This window comes from Procambarus clarkii, chromosome 47 (genome assembly GCF_040958095.1).
Source record: "Procambarus clarkii isolate CNS0578487 chromosome 47, FALCON_Pclarkii_2.0, whole genome shotgun sequence".
Classification (NCBI taxonomy): Eukaryota; Metazoa; Arthropoda; class Malacostraca; order Decapoda; family Cambaridae; genus Procambarus; species Procambarus clarkii.
The window spans coordinates 7,564,535-7,592,425 of NC_091196.1; the positions used below are offsets into that span (position 1 = coordinate 7,564,535).

Here is a 27,891-nt window from a genome sequence, read left to right on the forward strand (position 1 = left end):
TTTATCTTCACTTGTGGTTTATGCAAGTATAGGCTTATAAGCTGGACACGAGTTCTCTCACATTGACAGTGGCTTGACGAAAATTGCAGACTGACCCCTCACTCATCTGGTGCCTTCGGGAGGTAGAGATGTTTGAGATATATATATCTCGAACTATCTACTTCTTTTGTAAGGTCTGATGGCGTAGTGGGTTAAAGCATACTAGTTATGCCAGCTACTGGAAGGTAGTTGTGCTTTCTGGGTTCGAGTCCCACTGGTGGGTGTTGTCCAAAGATTGTTTATCTTCACTTGTGGTTTATGCAAGTATAGGCTTATAAGCTGGACACGAGTTCTCTCACATTGACAGTGGCTTGACGAAAATTGCAGACTGACCCCTCACTCATCTGGTGCCTTCGGGAGGTAGAGATGTTTGAGATATATATATCTCGAACTATCTACTTCTTTTGTAAGGTCTGATGGCGTAGTGGGTTAAAGCATACTAGTTATGCCAGCTACTGGAAGGTAGTTGTGCTTTCTGGGTTCGAGTCCCACTGGTGGGTGTTGTCCAAAGATTGTTTATCTTCACTTGTGGTTTATGCAAGTATAGGCTTATATATATATATATATATATATATATATATATATATATATATATATATATGTCGTACCTAGTAGCCAGAACTCACTTTTTGGCCTACTATGCAAGGCCCGATTTGCCTAATAAGCCAAGTTTTCCTGAATTAATATATTTTTTCTATTTTTTTTCTTATGAAATGATAAAGCTACCCATTTCATTATGTATGAGGTCAATTTTTTTTATTGGAGTTAAAATTAACGTAGATATATGACTGAACCTAACCAACCCTACCTAACCTAACCTAACCTATCTTTATAGGTTAGGTTTGGTTAGGTAGCCGAAAAAGTTAGGTTAGGTTAGGTTAGGTAGGTTAGGTAGTCGAAAAACAATTAATTCATGAAAACTTGGCTTATTAGGCAAATCGGGCCTTGAATAGTAGGCTGAGAAGTGCGTTCTGGCTACTAGGTACGACATATATATATATATATATATATATATATATATATATATATATATATATATATATATATATATATATATATATATATGTCGTACCTAGTAGCCAGAACGCACTTCTATGCCTACTATTCAAGGCCCGATTTGCCTAATAAGCCAAGTTTTCATGAATTAATTGTTTTTCGACTACCTAACCTACCTAACCTAACCTAACCTAACGTTTTCGGCTACCTAACCTAACCTAACCGATAAAGATAGGTTAGGTTAGGTTAGGTAGGGTTGGTCATATATCTACATTAATTTTAACTCCAATAAAAAAAAATTGACGTCATTATTAATGAAATGGGAAGCTTTATAATTTCATAAGAAAAAAATTAGACAAAATATACTAATTCATGAAAACTTGGCTTATTAGGCAAATCGGGCCTTGAATAGTAGGCATAGAAGTGCGTTCTGGCTACTAGGTACGACATATATATATATATATATATATATATATATATATATATATATATATATATATATATATATGTCGTACCTAGTAGCCAGAACGCACTTCTCAGCCTACTATGCAAGGCCCGATTTGCCTAATAAGCCAAGTGTTCATGAATTAATTGTTTTTCGGCAACCTAACCTAACTTTTTCGGCTACCTAACCTAACCTAACCTATAAAGATAGGTTAGGTTAGGTTAGGTAGGGTTGGTTAGGTTCGGTCATATATCTAAGTTAATTTTACCAACAATAAAAAAAATTGACCTCATACATAATGAAATGAGTAGCTTTATCATTTCATAAGAAAAAATTAGAGAAAATATATTAATTCAGGAAAACTTGGCTTATTAGGCAAATCGGGCCTTGCATAGTAGGCTGAGAAGTGCGTTCTGGCTACTAGGTACGACATATATATATATATATATATATATATATATATATATATATATATATATATATATATATATATATATATATATATATATATATAAAATTGACTAAATTATAATTATTTAGATATATAAATAAAATTATAAAATATATATATATTTTATAATTTTATTTATATATCTAAATAATTATAATTTAGTCAATTATATATATATATATATATATATATATATATATATATATATATATATATATATATATATATATATATATATATATATATATATATATATATGTCGTACCTAGTAGCCAGAACGCACTTCTCAGCCTACTATACGAGGCCCGATTTGCCTAATAAGCCAAGTTTTCCTGAATTAATATATTTTCTCAAATTCTTTTCTTGTGAAATGATAAAGCTACCCATTTCATTATGTATGAGGACAATTTGTTTTTATTTGAGATAAAATTAACGTAGATATATGACCGAACCTAACCAACCCTACCTAACCTAACCTAACCTATCTCTATAGGTTAGGTTAGGTAGGTTAGGTAGTCGAAAAACAATTAATTCATGAAAACTTGACTTATTAGGCAAATCGGGCCTTGCATAGTAGGCTGAGAAGTGCGTTCTGGCTACTAGGTACGACATATATATATATATATATATATATATATATATATATATATATATATATATATATATATATATATATATATATATATATATATATATATATATATATGCAGAATAACCACATATGAAAAATAGAAAATGCTTAACGCGTTCTCGGCTAATTCGCCTTCATCAGAGCAAAGTAGAATGAAGATAAGTTTGCTGATCAGACCTTTATATCCGCCTGGGCAGATCACCTGACCACCAAAAATAAGTGGAGGAAAGGAATTATAAGAAAGAAGGTAACTGCAGAAGGCCTATTGGCCCATACAAGGCAGCTCCTTTTAATATCTCCAAGTGCCATACGTGTTTAAATGATTGCTATATTGTTTTGACGTGCTATATTGAGGCTTAAATAGGGATCCAACTTGTACATACCGGGGCTCACATTAAGGCTGTTGTTACAATGTTTGATCAGAGCAGACTCGATCACGTTTCGTTCAACAAAATCAAACGTGATCGAGTCTGCTCTGATCAAACATTGTAACAACAGCCTTAATGTGAGCCCCGGTATGTACAAGTTGGATCCCTATTTAAGCCTCAATATAGCACGTCAAAACAATATAGCAATCATTTAAACACGTATGGCACTTGGAGATATTAAAAGGAGCTGCCTTGTATGGGCCAATAGGCCTTCTGCAGTTACCTTCTTTCTTATAATTCCTTTCCTCCACTTATTTTTGGTGGTCAGGTGATCTGCCCAGGCGGATATAAAGGTCTGATCAGCAAACTTATCTTCATTCTACTTTGCTCTGATGAAGGCGAATTAGCCGAAAACGCGTTAAGCATTTTCTATTTTTCATATGTGGTTATTCTGCATACTTGGATCAGTGTTTTTGTGATCATTGTTGCATATATATATATATAAATATATATATATATATATATATCTACATATATATATATATATGTAGATATATATATATATATATATATATATATATCTACGTTAATTTTAACTCAAATAAAAGAAAAACTGACCTCATTCATAATGAAATGGGTAGCTTTATCATTTCATAAGAAAAAAAATTGAGAAAATATATTAATTCAGGAAAACTTGGCTTATTAGGCAAATCGGGTCTTGCACAGTAGGCTGAGAAGTGCGTTCTGGCTACTAGGTACGACATATATATATTTATGATCGATGTTCCCTTCGGGAATCTTAATTTTAAGATGAATAGGAAAACCAGGGATATACTGAACATCTTGTTTCAGATTCTTTACTTTAAAATGCATAACGTTTCGAATACTTTTCGTATTCATCATCAAATCTAAAAGAAAAAACAGAAATCACAATCAAATAACTGGTAAACAAAGAACCCATACTGAATATAATTGTCTATCAAAGAAAGGAAAATGCTTAAAAAACAAAACACTTAAGCGCACTTAAAGTGATCAATACAAATAAAACTTATTAACTGTCACATATGTTAAAGCTAATTTAAAAATCCATTAAACTTCAAGATGAAATTGATAACTACTAATACAAGCCATTGTATTAAACTTACGTGAAGTGATCAGAAGTGAAACTTGATACCTAACACATTGATAATAAACACTATAACAAATATATATATAATGATTACAAATCTGCAAAATATGTATGTAAAATACAAACAGAATAAACGACAATTATAAAGTACTAACCAAAATCTTATAAAAAACTTAAATATTAAATAAAATTAAATACCAAAAAAGGTATTATATATCCAAAATAAAAGATTATATTAATGTACAATGTCAAGACTTGAAATCAGTAAGAAAGGGCAAAGACATGGTAAACTAAACAAAATTATAATAAAATTAAACTACCAAAATGAACTATAAATCAAATTATAGGGCCTACTGTGCACTATACAGTGTACAATTGAACAGCTGAAAGGTTGATATTTAACAGAGGCCGCAGCTCCTTTATATATAAGGATTCCATTACTCTCAAATCTGACTGGCCATTCATACAAGTGTCCAGAATTTTAAAATCAGATTCCAGCAAAGGATAACAAAGGTTATCCTTTGCATATGGTTTATACCTTTATAAGGAATTTCTTAAATAAGAAGTTTCACCCATCATGTAGGATTACTACAGTGGAAAGGGATCTTAAATATATTAAATTACCATTTTATGGCAGTATTAGCTTTTCTGTAAGGAGTCGTTTGAGGAGACTGTTGCAGCAGTGTTATCCTCAAGTAGACTTTAGATTTATTTTTGTCAACACAAATACCATAGGCTCTTATTTTAAATTTAAAGATAAAGTGCCTACCCCCTTGTGCTCAAATGTCGTATATATGTATAATTGTTCCAGCTGTAATGCTGGATATATCGGGAGTTCCATTCGGAACTTTAAGATTAGGATACTTGAGCACCGGGGATTATCTTTTAGGACTGGATTACCATTGTCTAAACCAGCATTTTCGGAGATTAGAAACCATTGTTATGAGTTTGATCATTCTCTGCTGGAATCTGATTTTAAAATTCTGGACACTTGTATGAATGGCCAGTCAGATTTGAGAGTAATGGAATCCTTATATATAAAGGAGCTGCGGCCTCTGTTAAATAGCAACCTTTCAGCTGTTCAATTGTATACTGCATAGTGCACAGTAGGCCCTGTAATTTGATTTATAGTTCATTTTGGTAGTTTAATTTTATTATAATTTTGTTTAGTTTACCATGTCTTTGCCCTTTCTTACTGATTTCAAGTCTTGACATTGTTCATTAATATAATCTTTTATTTAGGATATATAATACATTTTTTGGTATTTAATTTTTTTTAATATTTGAGTTTTTTATAAAATTTTGGTTAGTACTTTATAATTGTCGTTTATTCTGTTTGTATTTTACATACATTTTTTGTAGATTTGTAATCATTATATAAATATTTATTATAGTGTTTAGTATCTATGTTTTAGGTATCAAGTTTCACTTCACGTAAGTTTAATAGAATGGTTTGTTTTTGTAGTTATAAATTTCATCTTGTAGTTTAATGGATTTCTAAATTAGCTTTAATATATGTGAAAGTCAATTATTTTATTTGTATTGATCACTTTAAGTGCGCTTAAGTGTTTTGTTTTTTAAGCATTTTCCTTTCTTTGATAGGCAATTATATTCAGTATGAGTTCTTTGTTTACCAGTTATTTGATTGTGATTTCTGTTTTTTCTTTTAGATCTGATGATGAATACGAGAAGTATTCGAAACGTTATGCATTTTAAAGTAAAGAATCTTAAACAAGATGTTCAGTATATCCCTGGTTTTCCTATTCATCTTAAAAATATTATATATATATATATATATATATATATATATATATATATATATATATATATATATATATATATATATATATGCGAACAAGCCTGAATGGTCCCCAGGACTATATGCGAATGAAAACTCACACCCCAGAAGTGACTCGAACCCATACTCCCAGAAGCAACGCAACTGGTAACTACAGGGCGCCTTAATCCGCTTGACAATCACGGCCGTCAAGCGGATTAAGGCGCCCTGTAGTTACCAGTTGCGTTGCTTCTGGGAGTATGGGTTCGAGTCACTTCTGGGGTGTGAGTTTTCATTCATATATATATATATGTCGTACCTAATAGCCAGAACGCACTTCTCAGCCTACTATGCAAGGCCCAATTTGCCTAATAAGCCAAGTTTTCATGAATTAATTGTTTTTCGACTACCTAACCTAACCTAACCTAACATTTTCGGCTACCTAACCTAACCTAACCTTTAAAGATAGGTTAGGTTAGGTTAGGAAGGGTTGGTTAGGTTCGGTCATATATCTACGTTAATTTTAACTCCAATAAAAAAAATTTGACCTCATACATAATGAAATGGGTAGCTTTATCATTTCAGAAGAAAAAAATTAGAGAAAAAATATTATTTCAGGAAAACTTGGCTTATTAGGCAAATCGGGCCTTGAATAGTAGCCTGAGAAGTGCGTTCTGGCTACTAGGTACGACATTATATATATATATATATATATATATATATATATATATATATATATATATATATATATATATATATATCAAATCAACCATGCACAGTGAACATATAAAAGAGGAAAGAATAATGAAAGAAATAATCCGTAAAGGAGTAAAAAGCACTACTCCTAACCAAAACATAACCCTGATAATATTCTACAAAACCAAGAAGACTTCCGAACTCCTTATCAAAAACAGCCCGAAGCCGACGGAGAACCCTCTACAGCAGTCAAGCGTTGTATACATGTACACTTGCCCCCACGAAGGATGTTACCTTCAATGTAAGTACATAGGTATGACGTCGACCAAGCTGACGAGGCGTTTGACATGCCATCTTCAATCTGGTGCCCCTAGGAATCACATGAGACAAGCCCATGACATTACTCTAACAAGAGAAATGTTGAACAAGAATACTTGCATAATAGACAAAACCCAAGATTCAAGAAGATTACAAATTCTTGAGGCAATTCACATAAGAATAGAGCGACCTACCATGAACACCCAAATCACGGAACTATTTACTCTACCCACCATGAGAGTAAGGACAAGACAAGAACATATCGATGCCAACACAGAAGACAATGTCCAACATAACAGGCCAATTACACTGGATTAATCTTTGTGTTTAGATAGGAGATGCCTCGTATGGGCCAATAAGCCTTCTGCAGCCCCTATGTTTATCCCTTATGTATCCCCCCATGTTTTCACCTTCATTGTATTATCACCTGACCTAATGCGGGTATAAAATCAACTAGTATTGTAAGATCTGTTCACTTGAGAATGAACCATGGAGGTTCGAAACGTCGTGCAAATTATACAAATAAGTGTAATACACTCTATAGTAAATCACTTCTTTTCTTCACCTTAAAAGTACGAAAATGAGTTTTGGAGAACTCCTATTTCAATTAAGCCCTGATGCTAAGAAAATAGTTAGAGGGATAGAAGCCCTAAACCAGAAAATAATAAATACAGAATATGCGGTCATATTCAATGAAATATATATATATATATATATATATATATATATATATATATATGCAAACAAGCCTGAATGGTCCCCAGGACTGTATATATATATATACACATATATATTTGTTGTATATATATATTTGTACATATATATTTGTTACAGGTCCCCAGGACTGTATATATATATATATATATATATATATATATATATATATATATATATATATATATATATATATATATATATATATATATATATATATGCGAACAAGCCTGAATGGTCCCCAGGACATATGCAATATATACATATGGACATATATATGGACATATATATGGACATATGCAATATATATGGACATATATCATATATACATATGATATATATATATATATATATATATATATATATATATATATATATATATATACATATATATTTGTTGTTAAATATGACTGAAAAAGTAAGACTAATAATTCTAACACGAGTTCGATGGTAATTGAAAAATAAATTTTCCAAATTTTTTATTTCCAGTCTGATCATTTTTATTTCTAGTCTGACGCGACGCTTGAACGCGTTTCGTAATAACGTATTACATTTTCAAAGACTTTAGTTTACACACACACAACTTGTAACCTGAAAACACTTAACAGAGTTTTAGTAATTCTAACGCTAAACAGCTTGTCTTATATACTGTCATTTGGGTGAGCTGATATGTTGAAACAGTTCTGGATGAGGTGAACAAACTTTTGACCAACACAAGACAGAACACGGTTCAAGGGGTATAAATTGGATAAGTGAAAGGGAAGAATGGAAGTAACTGCAAAGGGCCAATTGGGCTATACTTCCTCTTGATGCTTCTATATTGGTACGGAGTCTTGAAGTGGGTAGAATATAGTTGTGCATTAATTGGCTGTTGATTACTGGTGTTGACTTTTTGATGTGTAGTGCCTTGCAGATATCAAGCCGCCTGCTATCGCTGTATCTATCGATGATTTCTGTGTTGTTTGTTAATACTTCTCTGGTGATGGTCTGGTTGTGGGAAGAGATTATAATGTTTCTTAATGGAGCCCTGTTGCTTATGCATTGTTAATCGCCTGGAAAGAGATGTTGTTGTCTTGCCTATATACTGAGTTCTTTGGGGCTTACAGTCCCCAAGTGGACATTTGAAGGCATAGACGACGTTGGTCTCTTTTAAGGCATTCTGCTTTATGTCTGGATAGTTTTTCATGAGTTGGTTGGCTGTTTTTTTTTGGTTTTGTAGTAAATGGTCAATTGTATCTTCCGATTTTTGTCTGTAGGGATACCGTTTCTATTAACAATATCTTTCAGGACCCTTTCCTCCGTTTTATGAGCTGTGGAAAAGAAGTTCCTGTAATATAGTCTAATAGGGGGTACAGGTGTTGTGTTAGTTGACTCATCAGAGGTTGCATGGCGTTTCACCTTCTTTTTTATGATGTCTCGAACGAAACCATTGGAGAAGCCGTTGTTGACTAGGACCTGCCTCACCCTACAGAGTTCTTCCTCGACTTGCTTCCATCCAGAGCTGTGCCTGAGAGCACGGTCGACGTAAGCGTTGACAACACTTCTCTTGTGCGTGTCTGGGCAGTCACTGTTAGCAATGAGGCATATTCCTATGTTTGTTTCCTTAGTGTAGACTGCAGTGTGGAAACCTCCGCTCCTTTCCATGACTGTTACATCCAGAAAGGGCAGCTTCCCATCCTTCTCCATCTCGTAAGTGAAACTCAACACAGAATTCTGATCGTTGTGTGCTTCCTTCCATCATATTAATGATAGCGTTGTGTTCTTTCTTCAAGTTAATGACAGTGATGTGTGCTTCCTTCCATCATGTTAATGATTGTGTGGTGTGCTTCCTTCCATCATGTTGTTATTAGTGGTGTGTGCTTCCTTCCATCATGTTAATGATTGTGTGGTACGTGTGCTTCCTTCCACCATGTTGTTATTAGTGGTGTGTGCTTCCTTCCATCATGTTAATGATAGTGTGGTGTGCTTCCTTCCATCATGTTAATGATTGTGTGGTGTGCTTCCTTCCATCATGTTAATGATTGTGTGGTACGTGTGCTTCCTTCCACCATGTTGTTATTAGTGGTGTGTGCTTCCTTCCATCATGTTAATGATTGTGTGGTGTGCTTCCTTCCATCATGTTAATGATTGTGTGGTGTGCTTCCTTCCATCATGTTAATGATTGTGTGGTGTGCTTCCTTCCATCATGTTAATGATTGTGTGGTACGTGTGCTTCCTTCCACCATGTTGTTATTAGTGGTGTGTGCTTCCTTCCATCATGTTAATGATTGTGTGGTGTGCTTCCTTCCATCATGTTAATAATTGTGTGGTGTGCTTCCTTCCATCATGTTAATGATTGTGTGGTGTGCTTCCTTCCATCATGTTAATGATTGTGTGGTGTGCTTCCTTCCATCATGTTAATGATTGTGTGGTACGTGTGCTTCCTTCCACCATGTTGTTATTAGTGGTGTGTGCTTCCTTCCATCATGTTAATGATTGTGTGGTGTGCTTCCTTCCATCATGTTAATAATTGTGTGGTGTGCTTCCTTCCATCATGTTAATGATTGTGTGGTGTGCTTCCTTCCATCATGTTGTTATTAGTGGTGTGTGCTTCCTTCCATCATGTTAATGATTGTGTGGTGTGCTTCCTTCCATCATGTTAATGATTGTGTGGTGTGCTTCCTTCCATCATGTTAATGATTGTGTGGTGTGCTTCCTTCCATCATGTTAATGATTGTGTGGTGTGCTTCCTTCCATCATTCTAATGATAGTGTTGTGTACTTCCTTCATGTTAATGATAATTAACACCACGGTTATTAACTGTGGTGTTAATATTGATAATTAACACCACTAACATTGGTGCTAACATTGGTACAAGATACAATGGTGCTAACATTGATAATTAACACCACTACACCACGGACAGTCTCCGTGGTGTAGTGGTAAGACACTCGCCTGGCGTTCCGCGAGCGCTATGTCATGGGTTCGTATCCTGGCCGGGGAGGATTTACTGGGCGCAATTCCTTAACTGTAGCCTCTGTTTAACGCAACAGTAAAATGTGTACTTGGATGAAAAAACGATTCTTCGCGGCAGGGGATCGTATTCCAGGGACCATAGGATTAAGGACTTGCCCGAAACGCTACGCGTACTAGTGGCTGTACAAGAATGTAACAACTCTTGTATATATCTCAAAAAAAAAAAAAATCAAAAAAAAAAAAAAAAAAAATCTTATGTGCTTCCTTTCATTATCTTAATGAGTGGGTTGTGTTCTTCCTTCCATCATGTTAATGATAGTGTTGTGTGCTTCCATCATGTTAATGATAGTGTTGTGTGCTTCCATCATGTTAATGATAGTGTTGTGTGCTTCCATCATGTTAATGATAGTGTTGTGTGCTTCCATCATGTTAATGATAGTGTTGTGTGCTTCCATCATGTTAATGATAGTTTGTGTGCTTCCATCATGTTAATGATAGTGTTGTGTGCTTCCATCATGTTAATGATAGTTTGTGTGCTTCCATCATGTTAATGATAGTTTGTGTGCTTCCATCATGTTAATGATAGTTTGTGTGCTTCCATCATGTTAATGATAGTTTGTGTGCTTCCATCATGTTAATGATAGTGTTGTGTGCTTCCATCATGTTAATGATAGTGTTGTGTGCTTCCATCATGTTAATGATAGTGTTGTGTGCTTCCATCATGTTAATGATAGTTTGTGTGCTTCCATCATGTTAATGATAGTTTGTGTGCTTCCATCATGTTAATGATAGTGTTGTGTGCTTCCATCATGTTAATGATAGTGTTGTGTGCTTCCATCATGTTAATGATAGTTTGTGTGCTTCCATCATGTTAATGATAGTTTGTGTGCTTCCATCATGTTAATGATAGTTTGTGTGCTTCCATCATGTTAATGATAGTTTGTGTGCTTCCATCATGTTAATGATAGTTTGTGTGCTTCCATCATGTTAATGATAGTTTGTGTGCTTCCATCATGTTAATGATAGTTTGTGTGCTTCCATCATGTTAATGATAGTTTGTGTGCTTCCATCATGTTAATGATAGTTTGTGTGCTTCCATCATGTTAATGATAGTTTGTGTGCTTCCATCATGTTAATGATAGTTTGTGTGCTTCCATCATGTTAATGATAGTTTGTGTGCTTCCATCATGTTAATGATAGTTTGTGTGCTTCCATCATGTTAATGATAGTTTGTGTGCTTCCATCATGTTAATGATAGTTTGTGTGCTTCCATCATGTTAATGATAGTTTGTGTGCTTCCATCACGTTAATGATAGTGTTGTGTGCTCATATCATGTTATTGATAGTGTTGTGTGCGTCCTTCTATCATGTTATTAATAGTGTCGTGTGCTTCCATCATGTTAATGATAGTTTTGTGTTCTTCCTTCATGTTAATGATAGTGTTGTGTGCTTACATCATGTTAATGATAGTGTTGTGTGCTTACATCATGTTAATGATAGTGTTGTGTGCTTCCATCATGTTAATGATAGTTTGTGTGCTTCCATCATGTTAATGATAGTGTTGTGTGCTTCCATCATGTTAATGATAGTGTTGTGTGCTTCCATCATGTTAATGATAGTGTTGTGTGCTTCCATCATGTTAATGATAGTGTTGTGTGCTTCCATCATGTTAATGATAGTGTTGTGTGCTTCCATCATGTTAATGATAGTGTTGTGTGCTTACATCATGTTAATGATAGTGTTGTGTGCTTCCATCATGTTAATGATAGTTTGTGTGCTTACATCATGTTAATGATAGTGTTGTGTGCTTACATCATGTTAATGATAGTGTTGTGTGCTTACATCACGTTAATGATAGTGTTGTGTGCTTACATCATGTTAATGATAGTGTTGTGTGCTTACATCATGTTAATGATAGTGTTGTGTGCTCACATCATGTTAATGATAGTGTTGTGTGCTCACATCATGTTAATGATAGTGTTGTGTGCTCACATCATGTTAATGATAGTGTTGTGTGCTTACATCATGTTAATGATAGTGTTGTGTTCTTACATCATGTTAATGATAGTGTTGTGTGCTTACATCATGTTAATGATAGTGTTGTGTGCTCACATCATGTTAATGATAGTGTTGTGTGCTCACATCATGTTAATGATAGTGTTGTGTGCTTACATCATGTTAATGATAGTGTTGTGTTCTTACATCATGTTAATGATAGTGTTGTGTGCTTACATCATGTTAATGATAGTGTTGTGTGCTCACATCACGTTAATGATAGTGTTGTGTGCTTCCATCATGTTAATGATAGTGTTGTGTGCTTACATCATGTTAATGATAGTGTTGTGTGCTCACATCATGTTAATGATAATATTCTGTTATCACATTCTTTTTAATGATAGTATTCTGAATTTGATTATATATGGACAAAGAAGCATTTTTTGTCCAAACAAATCCGCTACTCGACAATTACATGAATTGCTCAATGCTCGCCATGATGGGCTTTTGCAGTAATTAATGTTCCATCCGCTTTTATATTGACACTAGCATGTGGACATCCTGGGCGTTTGTGTTTGGGTATATATATGGGGTCCCTGTCTCGCCACTACTACACACGACCATCCAGGCTAGCCTACAACAACCTCCGCGGCCTCACTCATTCCTGCTTTCCTAAACATTGTAACTTTTAAACAGCATCAGGTGAGTCAATGGTCTTTATCTGGTGTTTTGGTAACCTCTTGTATGAGTCCTGATAATCAGCGTTGGCTCCTTGGGTGTATCTCTTCCCTCTGGGTGTAGTCCAACACCTTGGGTGTATCCCAGCCCCCCTATGTGCAGCTCTGTTCCTTGAGTGTAGCTCTTTAAACCTTGTAATTTTGTATCACCAGTATCACCTCAGCTCCTTGTTAATGATAGTTAACATTATATAAATAATGTTTAAATCCATGTTTAAATAATGTTTAAATAATGTTTAAATCCTCCAGTATAAATCTCGGACATCTTAGTATTGCTCTATCTCTTAAGTGTAGTTCACTCTGGTGAACAGGGTGTATAATTCCCTGCCACTTGGGTGATGCTCTGTCCTCGTAGTAAAGCTCTTTTCCCTGGGTGTAGCTCTGCTTCCTGGGTGGTTTGAACCAAGGGCACATGTAGCAATGACCTCTAGGTGAATCTTGGCTTCCTAGATGTAGCTCTGATTCATTTGAGTAATTCTACCACCATATTTTGAACATCTTTTTTATGTTTAGCCCCTGTGTGTAGCACTGCCCCTATGTGTAGCACTGCCACTATGTGTAGCACTGCCACTATGTGTAGTACTGCCCCATTGTTTAGCTCTGCCCCTATGTGTAGCACAGTCATATATATAGCACTGCCCTTATGTGTCGCACAGCCCTACGTGTAGCACTGCTTTTATGTGCAGCTCTGCCTCTATGTGTAGCACAGCCCTATGTGTAGCACTGCCCCTATGTGTAGTACTGCCCCTATGTGTCGCACATCCCTATGTGTCGCACATCCCTATGTGAAGCACTGTCTCAATGTGTAGCACTGCGCCAATGTCTAGCACTTCCACTATGTGTGGCACTGCCCTTATGTGTAGCTCTGTCCCAATGTGTAGCACTGCCTCTATGTGTAGCACTGCGCCAATGTCTAGCACTTCCCCTATGTGTGGCACTGCCCTTATGTGTAGCACTGTCCCAATGTGTAGCACTGCCTCTATGTGTAGCACTGCGCCAATGTCTAGCACTTCCCCTATGTGTGGCACTGCCCTTATGTGTAGCACTGTCCCAATGTGTAGCACTGCCTCTATGTGTAGCACTGCGCCAATGTGTAGCACTGCAACTATATGTGTAACACTGCCTTTATGTGTAGCACTGCCCCTATGTGTGGCACTGCCCTTATGTGTAGCACTGTCCCAATGTGTAGCACTGCCTCTATGTGTAGCAATGCTCCTATGTGTAGCACTGGCCCTATGTGTAGCACTGCTCCTATGTGTAGCACTGCCCCTATGTGTACCACTGCCCAAGTGGTTTAGCACTGCCCCCCCCCCTCCCCATGTGTAACACTTCCTTCTTTGTTTGTATCCTACAAACAAATATTTAGGTGTAGCCTACGCCCCTGACTGTAGCTGTGCCTCCAGAGTGTACATTTGCTGTGTTCTCTATATGTTTCTCTGCTCTTTGGGTGTAGTTCTGTCCCCCCATGGGTACTTGTACATCTGCTTTCTGGGTGAATTGTGGCCTCCTAGGTGCAGCTCCGCTTCTTAGATATAGTTCTGCCTCTGCAATTTACATATGCCTCCTGGGTGTAATTCTGCAACCTGGGTGTAGCTATGACCCCACGTTATATTCCCGCCTCTTGGCGAGCCTCTGCCACTGGGTGTAGCTCTGCTCTCTCGTCTCTCTGAGTACCTCTGCTCCAGTATAAATCTCGGACATCTTAGTATTGCTCTATCTCTTAAGTGTAGTTCACTCTGGTGAACTTAGACTCATTGGTGTGTCCCTCGAGGGTAGTTCTGCTCTCTTAGTGTCGTTCTGTCCCCTTGTAAAGCTCCTCTCTCTTGGTGTAGCTCTGATCCCAAGATGTAAATCTGTCCCCCTTGTGAAGCCCTGCCCCTAAAGAGAACATTTATTTTTTGGGTTGTAGCTTTTCCCCTAAAGGTGTAGCTTTGGTCGTTAGATAATTAAACCCCCAAGTGTACCTCTGTATGCTGGGTGTAGCTCGTTTCCCTGAGCCTTGATTATTCCCTTGGTGCCTCTCGGCCCACTTAGTGTTGCTTTACTGACTCAATGTTGCTTTACGTCTCAATGGGCATAGATTTGCTCGCTGGGTGAAGCTCTGTCACCAGAGTGATGTTCGGCAACCGGAGTGTTACTTTGTCTGGTTCCTGTAACCATGTTCCTTGAGTGTAGTTCTGCCCCTTTGAGTGAACATTTACCACCTTCGTGCAAGACCATCCGTGAATGCATCTCTGTCCTCTGGGTATAACTGCCCTGGTTTGTATTGATTTGTCACCTCGGGGTATTTATGTCCTCTGGATACTGTCCAGCTCAACCCTTTGGGTGTAGCTCTACCGTCTTTCTTGAGCATAGGCCCCAAAGTGTAGTTCCGTCTCCCATCGTCCAATCTGTCATCAGCTTCCGCAATCTAATATTTCTAATATTCCTTTCTGAATTACCCTTCCTAATCTTTCTTTATTACTTTTCCTGACCTTTGTTTTATTACTCTTCCTGACCTTTCTTTATCACTCTTACTGACCTTTATCACTCTTCCTGATCTTTATCACTCTTCCTGACCTTTCTTTATTACTCTTCCTGACCTTTCATATATTATTGCAAATATTTTCTCCATACAACGTATATGGATGACACGGTGTGGTTTGCCCTTTGCTGGGACGATCTCCTCCCTGTCTCACGAAGACGACGTCCATCTCCCTGTCCATGGGAATCAACCTTCCTCTCTTTGTCTAAGGGCAACGACCTTCCTTTCCCTGTCTAGGGGCGACGACCTTCATCTACAACCTATTGACTAATTGTTGAAGTCTAAGATCTATCCACATCCTCTTCCTGTCTAAGAACGAATATTTTCCTCTTCCTGTCTAAGAGCGATGACTACTCTCTCCCTGTCTATGGCCAATAAACTCGTTCTCCTCCCCAGAGTGTTGGTGAGGCTCAACATGAAGGTAATGAAGAGTGTTGTGGTGACCGCAGCAGTGATGGCTGTGGTGATGATGGTGAGGGCGAACGCCGTCCCCAGAAGAGACAATAGGGGTGGTGGACCCCCATGTAACAACGACGATGGACTCTCAACTCTCACCAACCTCAGTAAGTCCAATTGCTCTTTATGCTAACTATCAACGATTAATATATCAGTGAGTATGGGAAGTGCCCATCTTTCTTGCCTAGTTGTTGATCTTGCGTTATAAGTTAACTATCCTGACGTTAAAAATAGACTGGCACAGGTAGTGCCAGTCGAACCTAACCTTAAAGTGGTGGATAGAGGTGTCGTCCACAACTTACTTTAGCTCATTCCACTTGGTGACCTCTTGTAAAGGGTGCGAATATTTCTTTAACTTTCTTCTATTTATAAGCGTGTTCTGTTTCCACCTAAGTCCTCTTGTCCAACTCTATCTAAATTTTCCCTATTTAAAAAGGCTCTCGTTTATTCCCCTCAGTATCTTTTATGTTGTACTCTGAGATTCTTCTCATCTGTAGTGTTGTGAAATTTAGTTCCCATAACCTGTTCTCGTAGCTTAATCCTCTTAGTGTTGGCACCAGTCTTCATGCAAACCTCTACACCTTTTAAAAAAAAATTCTTTGCTATGCTTGAAATAAATTCGAGGGTGGCGATGCACATTCCAGTTACGGTTTAATTAAGACGGCGCAGATTCCGATCTATCTTCATGAATAATACATCGTATTTTGACATAAAAATTTTCACTGTCAAAACTTGATGTATTAAAAATTTTCCCGATTTCTTTTCGTGTCCTTGGTTAGGTTGAGTTCAGCATTTTAGTACATCCGTTTTTTGACGTTAGGAACGCTCGTAAGTACTAGTTGCTTAGAAATTGGGTTCGGGAAATTTAGCTCACTACTTTTGTGACGTTGTGACAACTCGAGAGGATGGGCTGGTGTGTATGTGAATGTGTTTGTTTTCACCTAGTTGTGCTTGCGGGGGTTGAGCTCTGCTCTTTCGGCCCACCTCTCAACTGTCACTAACTACTACATTTTTTTTTCCCACACACACACACACACACACACACACACACACACACACACACACACACACACACACACACACACACACACACACACACACACACACACACACACATACACACACACACACACACACAGGAAGCAGCCCGTAACAGCTGTCTAACTCCCAGGTACCTATTTACTGCTAGTTAACAGGGGAATCAGTGTGAAAGAAACTCTGCCTATATTTGTTTCCGCTGGCGCCAGGAATCGAACCCCGGACCACAGGACTGCGTATCCTGCGTGCTGTCCACTCAGCCACCAGCACCCATGTCTGTCTGTCTGTCCAAAGTTGGTGGTCACATGCTTATGGCTAGTATCATCCAAATTGGCCGGGAGAATGGTCTGTGATACAAGTTGAACATAGGCAGGTCACGGTCACCAGAATTCGAAAAGTTATTTTTTATAGTAATGTGCACATTATTCACTGATCACTGATTCACTGTGATTCATTGATTCTGATTCACTGAGTCATTCACTCAGCCACTAGCGCACTGATTATTCACTGTGTGTGTGTACTCACCTATTTGTACTCACCTATTTGTGCTTGCGGGGATTGAGCTTTGGCTCTTTGGTCCCGCCTCTCAACTGTCAATCAACTGGTGTACAGATTCCTGAGCCTCCTGGGCTCTATCATATCTAAATTTAAAACTGTGTATGGAGTCAGCCTCCACCACATCACTTCCTAGTGCATTCCATCCGTTAACTACTCTGACACTGAAAAGGTTCCTTCTAACGTCTCTGTGGCTCATGTGGGTATTCAGTTTCCACCTGTGTTCTCTTGTTCGCGTCCCACCAGTGTTAAATAGGTTATCCTTGTTTACCCGGTCGATTCCCCTGAGGATTTTGTAGGTTGTGATCATGTCTCCCCTTACTCTTCTGTCTTCCAGTGTCGTAAGGTGCATTTCCCGCAGCCTTTCCTCGTAACTCATGCCTCTTAGTTCTGGGACTAGTCTAGTGGCATACCTTTGGACTTTTTCCAGCTTCGTCTTGTGCTTGACAAGGTACGGGCTCCATGCTGGGGCCGCATACTCCAGGATTGGTCTTACATATGTGGTGTACAAGATTCTGAATGATTCCTTACACAGGTTCCTGAACGCTGTTCTGATGTTAGCCAGCCTCGCATATGCCGCAGACGTTATTCTTTTTATGTGGGCTTCAGGAGACAGGTTTGGTGTGATATCAACTCCTAGATCTTTCTCTTTGTTCGTTTCATTAAGTACTTCATCTCCTATTCTGTATCCTGTGTTTGGCCTCCTATTTCCACCAACTAGTTTCATTACTTTGCATTTACTCGGGTTGAACTTCAACAGCCATTTGTTGGACCATTCACTCAGTCTGTCTAGGTCATCTTGTAGCCTCCTACTATCGTCCTCAGTTTCAATCCTCCTCATAATTTTTGCATCATCGGCAAACATTGAGAGAAACGATTCTATACCCTCTGGAAGATCATTTACATATATCAGAAACAGTATAGGTCCAAGGACTGACCCCTGCGGTACTCCACTCGTAACGTCTCGCCAATCTGAGACCTCACCCCTCACACTGACTCGTTGTCTCCTGTTACTTAGGTACTCCTGTATCCAACGGAGTACCTTCCCTTTCACTCCAGCCTGCATCTCCAGTTTTTTCACTAGCCTCTTGTGTGGCACTGTGTCAAAGGCTTTCTGACAATCCAAAAATATGCAGTCTGCCCACCCTTCTCTTTCTTGCCTTATTTTTGTTGCCTGGTCGTAGAATTCAAGTAACCCTGTGAGGCAGGACCTGCCATCCCTGAATCCATGTTGATGCTGTGTTACAAAGTTCTTTCGCCCCAGGTGCTCCACTAGCTTTCTTCGCACAATCTTCTCCATCATCTTGCATGGTATGCAGGTTAGGGACACTGGTCTGTAATTCAGTGCCTCCTGTCTATTCCCTTTCTTGTATATCGGGACTACGTTAGCTGCTTTCCAAATTTCTGGCAGTTCCCCTGTTGCCAGTGATTTGTTATACACCATGGAGAGCGGGAGGCACAGTTCTTCTGCTCCTTCCTTTAGTATCCAAGGGGAGATTCCATCTGGGCCTGTAGCCTTTGTCACATCCAATTCTAGTAAACACTTCCTTACTTCCCCGCTGGTAATCTCAAACTCATCCAGTGGTTCCTGGTTAGCTATTCCCTCTCTTATCTCTGGGATTTCTCCTTGCTCTAAGGTGAAGACCTCTTGGAATTTCTTATTCAGTTCCTCACACACTTCCTTGTCGTTTGTAGTGAATCCTTCTGCCCCTATCCTTAATTTCATAACCTGTTCCTTTACTGTTGTTTTTCTCCTGATGTGGCTATGCAGTAATTTAGGCTGAGTCTTTACCTTGCTTGCGATGTCGTTTTCGTATTGTCTTTCTGCCTCTCTTCTCATCCTAACATATTCATTCCTGGCATTCTGGTATCTTTCTCTGCTCTCCAGTGTCCTGATATTCCTGTAGTTTCTCCATGCCCTTTTACTTTGCTGCTTAGCTAGCCTACATCTCTGATTAAACCATGGGTTTCTTATCTTCATTTCACTGTTTTCCTTTTGGACTGGGACAAACTTGTTTGCTGCGTCCTTGCATTTTTGCGTGATGTATTCCATCATATCTTGGGCCGTCTTTTCCCTGAGCTCTGTTTCCCATGCTATATCTGCTAGGCATTTTCTTATGTCCTCATAGTTTCCCTTTCGGTATGCTAACCTTTTGGTTTCGGTATCCCTCCTCGAGTTCAATAACCCTTCTTCAATCAGGTACTCAAACACCAATACACTGTGGTCGCTCATTCCTACTGGGTCCTCAAAACTGATTTCTCTTATGTCAGAGTCGTTCAGGGTGAAAACCAGGTCGAGTCTCGCTGGTTCGTCATTTCCTCTCATCCTTGTGGGTTCACTGACATGCTGGGTTAAGAAGTTTCTAGTCGCCACCTCCAGTAGTTTGGCTCTCCACGTATCCTCGCCTCCATGCGGTTCCTTGTTCTCCCAATCAATCCTGCCGTGATTGAAGTCCCCCATGATGAGCAGGTGGGATCTATTTCTACAGGCAGAAGAGGCTGCCCTCTCAATTATAGTGTTAACTGCCATGTTGTTGCTTTCATACTCTTGACTGGGTGTGTGTGTGTGTGAGTGTGTGTACTCACCTATTTGTACTCACCTATTTGTGCTTGCGGGGGTTGAGCTTTGGCTCTTTGGTCCCGCCTCTCAACTGTCAATCAACTGGTGTACAGATTCCTGAGCCTACTGGGCTCTATCATATTTACATTTAAAACTGTGTATGGAGTCAGCCTCCACCACATCACTGCCTAATGCATTCCATCCGTTAACTACTCTTACACTGAAAAAGTTCCTTCTAACGTCTCTGTGGCTCATGTGGGTACTCAGTTTCCACCTGTGTCCCCTTGTTCGCGTCCCACCAGTGTTGAATAGTTTATCCTTGTTTACCCGGTCGATTCCTCTGAGGATTTTGTAGGTTGTGATCATGTCTCCCCTTACTCTTCTGTCTTCCAGTGTCGTAAGGTGCATTTCCCGCAGCCTTTCCTCGTAACTCATGCCTCTTAGTTCTGGGACTAGTCTAGTGGCATACCTTTGGACTTTTTCCAGCTTCGTCTTGTGCTTGACAAGGTACGGGCTCCATGCTGGGGCCGCATACTCCAGGATTGGTCTTACATATGTGGTGTACAAGATTCTGAATGATTCCTTACACAGGTTCCTGAACGCTGTTCTGATGTTAGCCAGCCTCGCATATGCCGCAGACGTTATTCTTTTTATGTGGGCTTCAGGAGACAGGTTTGGTGTGATATCAACTCCTAGATCTTTCTCTCTGTTCGTTTCATTAAGTACTTCATCTCCTATTCTGTATCCTGTGTTTGGCCTCCTATTTCCACCACCTAGTTTCATTACTTTGCATTTACTCGGGTTGAACTTCAACAGCCATTTGTTGGACCATTCACTCAGTGTGTGTGTGTGTGTATGTGTGTGTGTGTGTGTGTGTGTGTGTGTGTGTGTGTGTGTGTGTGTGTGTGTGTGTGTGTGTGTGTGTGTAAGTGTGTATTTACCTAGTTGTGTTTGCGGGGATTGAGCTTTGTTCTTTAGGCCCGCCTCTCAACTGTCAATCAACTGTTTACTAACTATTTTTTTCCTCTCTCCTCACACCCCACACACACACACACACACACACACACATACACCAGGAAGCAGCCCGTGACAGCTGACTAACTCCCAGGTACCTATTTACTGTTAGGTAACAGGGCCATTTAGGGTGAAAGAAACTTTGCCCATTTGTTTCTGCCTGGTGCGGGAATCGAACCCGCACCACAGAATAACGAGTCCCCCGCGCTATCCACCAGGCTACCAGGCCCCCTTGGTAGCCTGTGTGTGTGTGTGTGTGTGTGTGAGTGTGTGTGTGTGTGTGTGTGTGTGTGTGTGTGTGTGTGTGTGTGTGTGTGTGTGTGTGTGTGTGTGTGTGTGTGTGTGTGTGTGTGTGTGTGTGTGTGTGTGTGTGTGTGTGCGTGCGTTTATAGAAAGGGGTTCCATGTGCGGGCAGCATACTCAAGAATGTGGTTCACATATGATGTATAGTTTTCGAAAGGCTCCTGTCTTCAAGGTTGTGAAGATTCTCGGGATGTCTGCGTAGTAAACCTTCCCTCTTGATAAGATAGTGCCTGTTGAACTATGTGCACGATCGTACAAATAACGACGTAATGAAAAATAAAAAGTAGAATTTGGTGCTATTAATTTTAGAGCTCGAAAAAATAAAGCTAAAACAAGATGAAATATTATACAAAGGCCTAGTATAGCTCATATCATAGCACTGCATTTGTCACGGATCAAGTCCATTAGTTATATTTCAGATGTTCATTAAAGACAGTATTTTATCCTGCACAATATTGCTCCTCAGTTCTGATACTTCTCATTTGTTTAACAATGTTTGTAGGTGGGCCTCGTAGCTTGGTGGATAGCGCGCAGGGCTCGTAATTCTGTGGCGCGGGTTCGATTCCCGCACGAGGCAGAAACAAATGGGCAAAGTTTCTTTCACCCTATGCCCCTGTTACCTAGCAGTAAATAGGTACCTGGGAGTTAGTCAGCTGTCACGGGCTGTTTCTTGGGGGTGGAGGCCTGGTCGAGGACCGGGCCGCGGGGACACTAAAGCCCCGAAATCATCTCAAGATGTCATAAAATATTGACAAGAAAGAGCTTACTCGTTATCTTTGGTGGTTTACGTGTATGAAGAGCAGGATGTGTCCCTAGAGCCCACCCATGAGTCACCCCATTCATGACCACTCTTCTATTATTCCTTCTACTTTGACTCTGCTTCGTTCATTAATAGTATTCTTTCACTCATCTTAACACTTTCCGAAACCATTCAAGAATTAATTACTCATTTGTTAGTATTTCACACCACTAAGCTCCTCTCACGGGCGACCACCCACATATTAGACAGTTATATTTTTTTATTTGAGAGAGACAGAAGAACAGAGAGAGACCGAGACATACAAACAGAGAAAGCGACAAAGACAGACAAACACAGAGTGACAGACAGAGAGAAACAGAGACAAAGAGAAACAAAGACAGAGAGAAACAGAGACAGAGACAGATAGCAGATAGATGGAAATATGTGGAAGGATAGATGATTAAGTAGATGGATGGATGCACTGATAGATGGATATATAGATTGATGGATAGATGGACTCACAGATGGATGGATGGATAGACTAATAGATGGATAGATAAATTGATGGACAGATGATCTCACTGATAAATGTAAATACTGATAGATGGATAGATAGACTGATGGATAGATGGATATATAGATGGGTAGATTGATGGCTCGATGGATGTATGGATGAATAGATGAATGGATAGATGAATGTAAAGATAGACAGATGGTTGGGAAGATAGATGGCAGGTAGATAGATAGATGGATTGAAAGATGAAGAGATTAATAGAGAGGTCGAAAGTTAAATGGACGGATATATATGGATGAATAGACAGACGGATAGATAGATTGATAGACAGATGGAAATATGGATGGATAGATGGATGGATAGATGGGTAGAGTGATGTATAGATAAATAGATGGATAGATGGGTAGAGTGATGTATAGATGAATAGATGGATAGATGAATAGATGAATGAAGAGATAGTCGGATAGATGGATAGATTTTTAGACAGATAGGGAGGTGGATAGATAGTTAAATGGACAAATAGAGGGACAGTTAGATTTATAGACAGATGGATAGATGGAGGGATAAATTGATGGATAGATATGTGGATAGATGGACAGAGGGATCGATGGGAGACACAGAGACGCGGCCACCGCCAGGTCCCAAGTAACTTACTGGCCTGACCAACGCCTGCAGTAATGACCGAGGGTTATGTTACCATTGTGCATCCCCTCCTGCAGCTCTAGTTGTTTACTTCCTGGCTCTTCAAGTTGTGTTTACCAGTCTACCTGTCCCAGTGTTGTGGTGGTTCTTCCCACTCAGTCTACCTGTCCCAGTGTTGTGGTGGTTCTTCCCACTCAGTCTACCTGTTCCAGAGTTCTGGTGGTTCTTCACACTCAGTCTACCTGTCCCAGTGTTGTGGTGGTTCTTCCCACTCAGTCTACCTGTCCCAGTGTTGTGTTGGTTCTTCCCACTCAGTCTACCTGTCCCAGTGTTGTGGTGGTTCTTCCCACTCAGTCTACCTGTCCAGTGTTGTGGTGGTTCTTCCCACTCAGTCTACCTGTCCCACTGTTGTGGCGGTTCTTCCCACTCAGTCTACCTGTCCCAGTGTTGTGGTGGTTCTTCCCACTCAGTCTACCTGTCCCAGTGTTGTGGTGGTTCTTCATACTCAGTCTACCTGTCCCAGTGTTGTGGTGGTTCTTCCCACTCAGTCTACCTATCCCAGTGTTGTGTTGTGTGTTTACTGCTGGTGCTGGTGGTGGTTTTGTGTGTGTGTTCACTGCTAGTGATGGTGGTGCTGTGTGTTCACTGCTAGTGATGGTGGTGCTGTGTGTTCACTGCTAGTGATGGTGGTGCTGTGTGTTCACTGCTAGTGATGGTGGTGCTGTGTGTTCACTGCTGGTGATGGTGATGCTGTGTGTTCACTGCTGGTGATGGTGATGCTGTGTGTGCTCTGCTGGTGATGGTGGTGGTGTGTGTGTGTTCACTGGTGGTGATGGTGATGCTGTGTGTTCACTGCTGGTGATGGTAGTGCTGTGTGTTCACTGCTGGTGATGGTGGTGTTGTGTGTGTGTTCACTGCTGGTGATGGTGGTGTTGTGTGTGTGTTCACTGCTGGTGATGGTGATGCTGTGTGTATTCACTGCTGGTGAGGGTGTTGCTGGGTGTGTGTTCACTGCTGGTCATGGTGATGCTGTGTGTGCACTGTGATGATGATGCTGTGTGTGCACTGTTGGTGATGTTGATAGTGCTATTTTTGTATTCACAGTTGGTTGTTAGCTAAAGTGGTGCTGATGACAGTGATTATGGTGGGTTTTTTATATATGCAGAATAATTATGAAAGGTATTCGTAGATTTAAAACATTGATGACTGTGTAGGAAAATGACCTTGAGTGTTTAAGTTCTTAAGATCTCTGGTGACCAGAAGCTCTACAACACCAGTACACTCCCTGTTGTGTTTCCCTCACAGCTCAGGAGCTGTGCACTGCAACCAACACGACACAGTGTCAAGATAACAAGATGAACTGCATAAAACAGCTCAGACCAGAGAGGATCCAAAATTCGACCTTCGAGACCCAGTTCGTGACCAACATCACAGCCTGTGCCCAGCAGCTTGGCTACAACATCACTATCCCTAAAATCCTTCCTAGGCCTCACAGCTTCGAGGATCATGGTCAGTACCTTAAAAGAAACATCATGGTTTGCTAACATAAATTGTCATTCAGAACTCGTGTTCGCTCCCCAATGAACTAATCCTGTAAAGATCCCTCAGATGGGAATAAAAAGCATTTATTACATGTATAGTTAATTTCTGTCAGCAGCTCGTGTGTGAACCAAACTCATTCCCAGCACTATATTTGCCCATTCTTGACTGAACTAAATAATGAAGGCCTCAGAAAGGTGGATAATGTGAGGGTTCTTGTTGCAGGTTCTGGGGAGTTTGGTAATGCAAAGTGTCATCAAGGTCCTGAGAAGTTTTTCCGAAACGTTGGGTTAAGCCAGACCCAGTTACTGCCCATGTTACGCTGTTTCATGACCAAAAACGGAGATGTGAGTTGTGTGTTTGTTCATAATCACTCAGAAGTGCACGTCAGCTCCAAAGCCCTGAATATCCGGTTACTTTCCATTCAAAGTAGTGAGTCTTTTTTCTATCTTTCCTGTCATACTTAATTTTTCAAATGTATTAGCAAATCCCCTCTACAGGTTTTTCTCCAAGCCATTGCTCTTGTTTACGAGTCCTGCGTTCAGGAAGTACTTTCTGGCACATTTTCGGCTAAGATGCACTCCTTGTTTCCCCCACATGACATCTTGAGCTGCTGTTTCTCCTCGTGAGTATAAACACTCTATCAGTTTCCCTTAATACACTGTAACTTATTGCCACATCTTCCTCGCTACTTTTTCCGATTATAGTGGTGATTCTCAGCAATCAGCCTCCCACTACTTCCTCTTAATTAATCCCCTCATTTCCGGAAGAAGCCTTTGTTGCTTATCTCTAAACATTACACAGATTAATTGTATGCTTTTTTACAAATGTAGATTCCATGTCAGAGCTGCTTATCTGAGATTGTGTCCTACATAGATTTCTGACAATTATCTGAAGGCCTTCCTTAAAAGATTTTTTATAGCTAGCGTGATTTTACACGCTAACGGAGATGGTTAACTCCTTCACTTGACAGAATACTCTACATGAACTGCCTGTGGCCATTGTCTTGGACACCAGAGACATTTAACACTATGTCTTCCTTTCTCTCACGCAGATTGATAAATTCGAGGCGTGCATCAACCAATAGAAACACAGGAAAACATAACAGATCAAGCTGACCTGCTTACAAACCAGCCTCAAGAATTACAAATAAGTTTCCTTTTATGAACTAGATGGAAAGCTTTCGAGGGCTCACTAGGAGAACCCCTGGCGCTCTACCCGAAAACTCTTCTCTCCCTCCCTCACTCTATACTTTCAAAAGAAATATAAATCCAGGGGCCAGATTCACGAAGCAGTTACGCAAGTACTTATGAACCTGTACATCTTTCCTCAATCTTTGACGGTTTTGGTTACATTTATTAAACAGTTTACAAGCAAGAAAACTTCCCAATCAACTTTTGTTATTGTTATAAACTGACTCCTGGTGCTTCGGTGCTCATTAACTGTTTAATAATTGTAAACAAAGCCGCCAAAGATTGCCAAAAGATATACGGGTTCGTAAGTACTTGCGTAACTGCTTCGTGAATCTGGGCCCAGGACTTTATTCCTCTAAGAAGAAAGGTCAGCTACAACTCCAGGCCTTCAGTGCTTCCACTCAGCTAGACTTCAAACCAGGACTTTAGCAACACCTCATTCAAGAGCAACATCCGCTGCAGCGGCTGTTGGCAGAATAAGCACATAGGTTACAGTAGCATTACAGAAATAATATCAGCAGCATCAGTCCTAATCAGCCACATTACATAAGAAACAAAGTAACATCCGAGCAGGAACTGACCAAAACAGGACCATCACAGCAGTAACAGACCGATGACAAGCCATAAAAACACTAAGGAAATCTAAGGAAGCGGATGCACCACACCAGTACCGGGAAAAATAATAACACCAGCAGCTACTACAGAAGGATATCAAACCTTAGCCTCATCAATAAATAATATACAAGAAGAAGCATCAACCTGACGATGAAAGATCGACAACTGTAATAACAACGATCATTATTATCAAAACAAATTTCTATAGACAACTGGAGCAGCTGCACGCTCCCCACTCTCCTGCAACACCGCAACTGCACGCTCCTCTGTCTTCTGCATACAGCAGCTGCTCTCTCATAGCCCTCACCGCTGTACTGATTGTCATAACACATGTATACAACGCACAAGCTCTCTCGCATAGGAAATATATCACACTGGCAAAGACTATGAGTATGATTCCATCCCTCTCTCTGGCAGTTTGATACAGTGACAGAAAGGTTATTGTCTAGAATTGTGTTTATTCCAGTGTGACTATACAACAAGGTGGACGAGCATTCACAAAAGGTTGGAACCAATAAGAACACACCTAAGCTATGCCTAGTACTGAATGATGTGGTGGAATGCCCTGCTCAAAGTGTTATACCATGCCTAGTACTATACGTATTTGTGGGATTAACGGGTTATAGTGCCTAACCATACCTTGTACTGAATATAGTGGTGGGATCCCTTGATCACAATGCTATAAAAGGCCTAATACACAGTATGCAATGGTGAGATCTCCTGACCACACAATGCCTAGTACTGTATATATTGTTGGGATCCCCTGGTCACAATGCTACTATATGCCCAGTGCGGTACTCACCTAGTTGTACTTGCGGGGGGGGGGGGGGGGTTGAGTTTTTGCACCTTGGTACCGCCTCTCAACTATCAATCAACTGGTGAACAGATTCCTGAGCCTATTGAGCTCTATCAAATCTATATTTGAAACTGTGTATGGGGTCTACCTCC

General features: G+C 39.7%; 1 protein-coding gene across 1 annotated transcript; it reads left to right on the forward strand.

Moving 5' to 3' along the window:
* Window positions 1-13,092: 13,092 nt before the first annotated feature.
* Window positions 13,093-27,327, forward strand: LOC123752008 (uncharacterized). Its single transcript, XM_045734071.2, has 5 exons — window positions 13,093-13,216; window positions 16,172-16,338; window positions 24,902-25,105; window positions 25,361-25,482; window positions 26,190-27,327. Exons 2-5 carry the CDS (start codon window positions 16,191-16,193, stop codon window positions 26,220-26,222), a joined length of 507 nt encoding a protein of 168 aa, XP_045590027.2. The 5' UTR covers window positions 13,093-13,216; window positions 16,172-16,190; the 3' UTR covers window positions 26,223-27,327.
* The last annotated feature ends 564 nt before the right edge of the window (window positions 27,328-27,891 follow it).

Coding starts and splice junctions, on each gene's coding strand:
- LOC123752008 (XM_045734071.2), top strand. CDS start 16,191: ATGAAGGTAATGAAGAGTGTTGTGGTGACCGCAGCAGTGATGGCTGTG. Junction 16,339..24,901: donor CTCAACTCTCACCAACCTCA/GTAAGTCCAATT, acceptor TTTCCCTCACAG/CTCAGGAGCTGTGCACTGCA. Junction 25,106..25,360: donor TCACAGCTTCGAGGATCATG/GTCAGTACCTTA, acceptor TTCTTGTTGCAG/GTTCTGGGGAGTTTGGTAAT.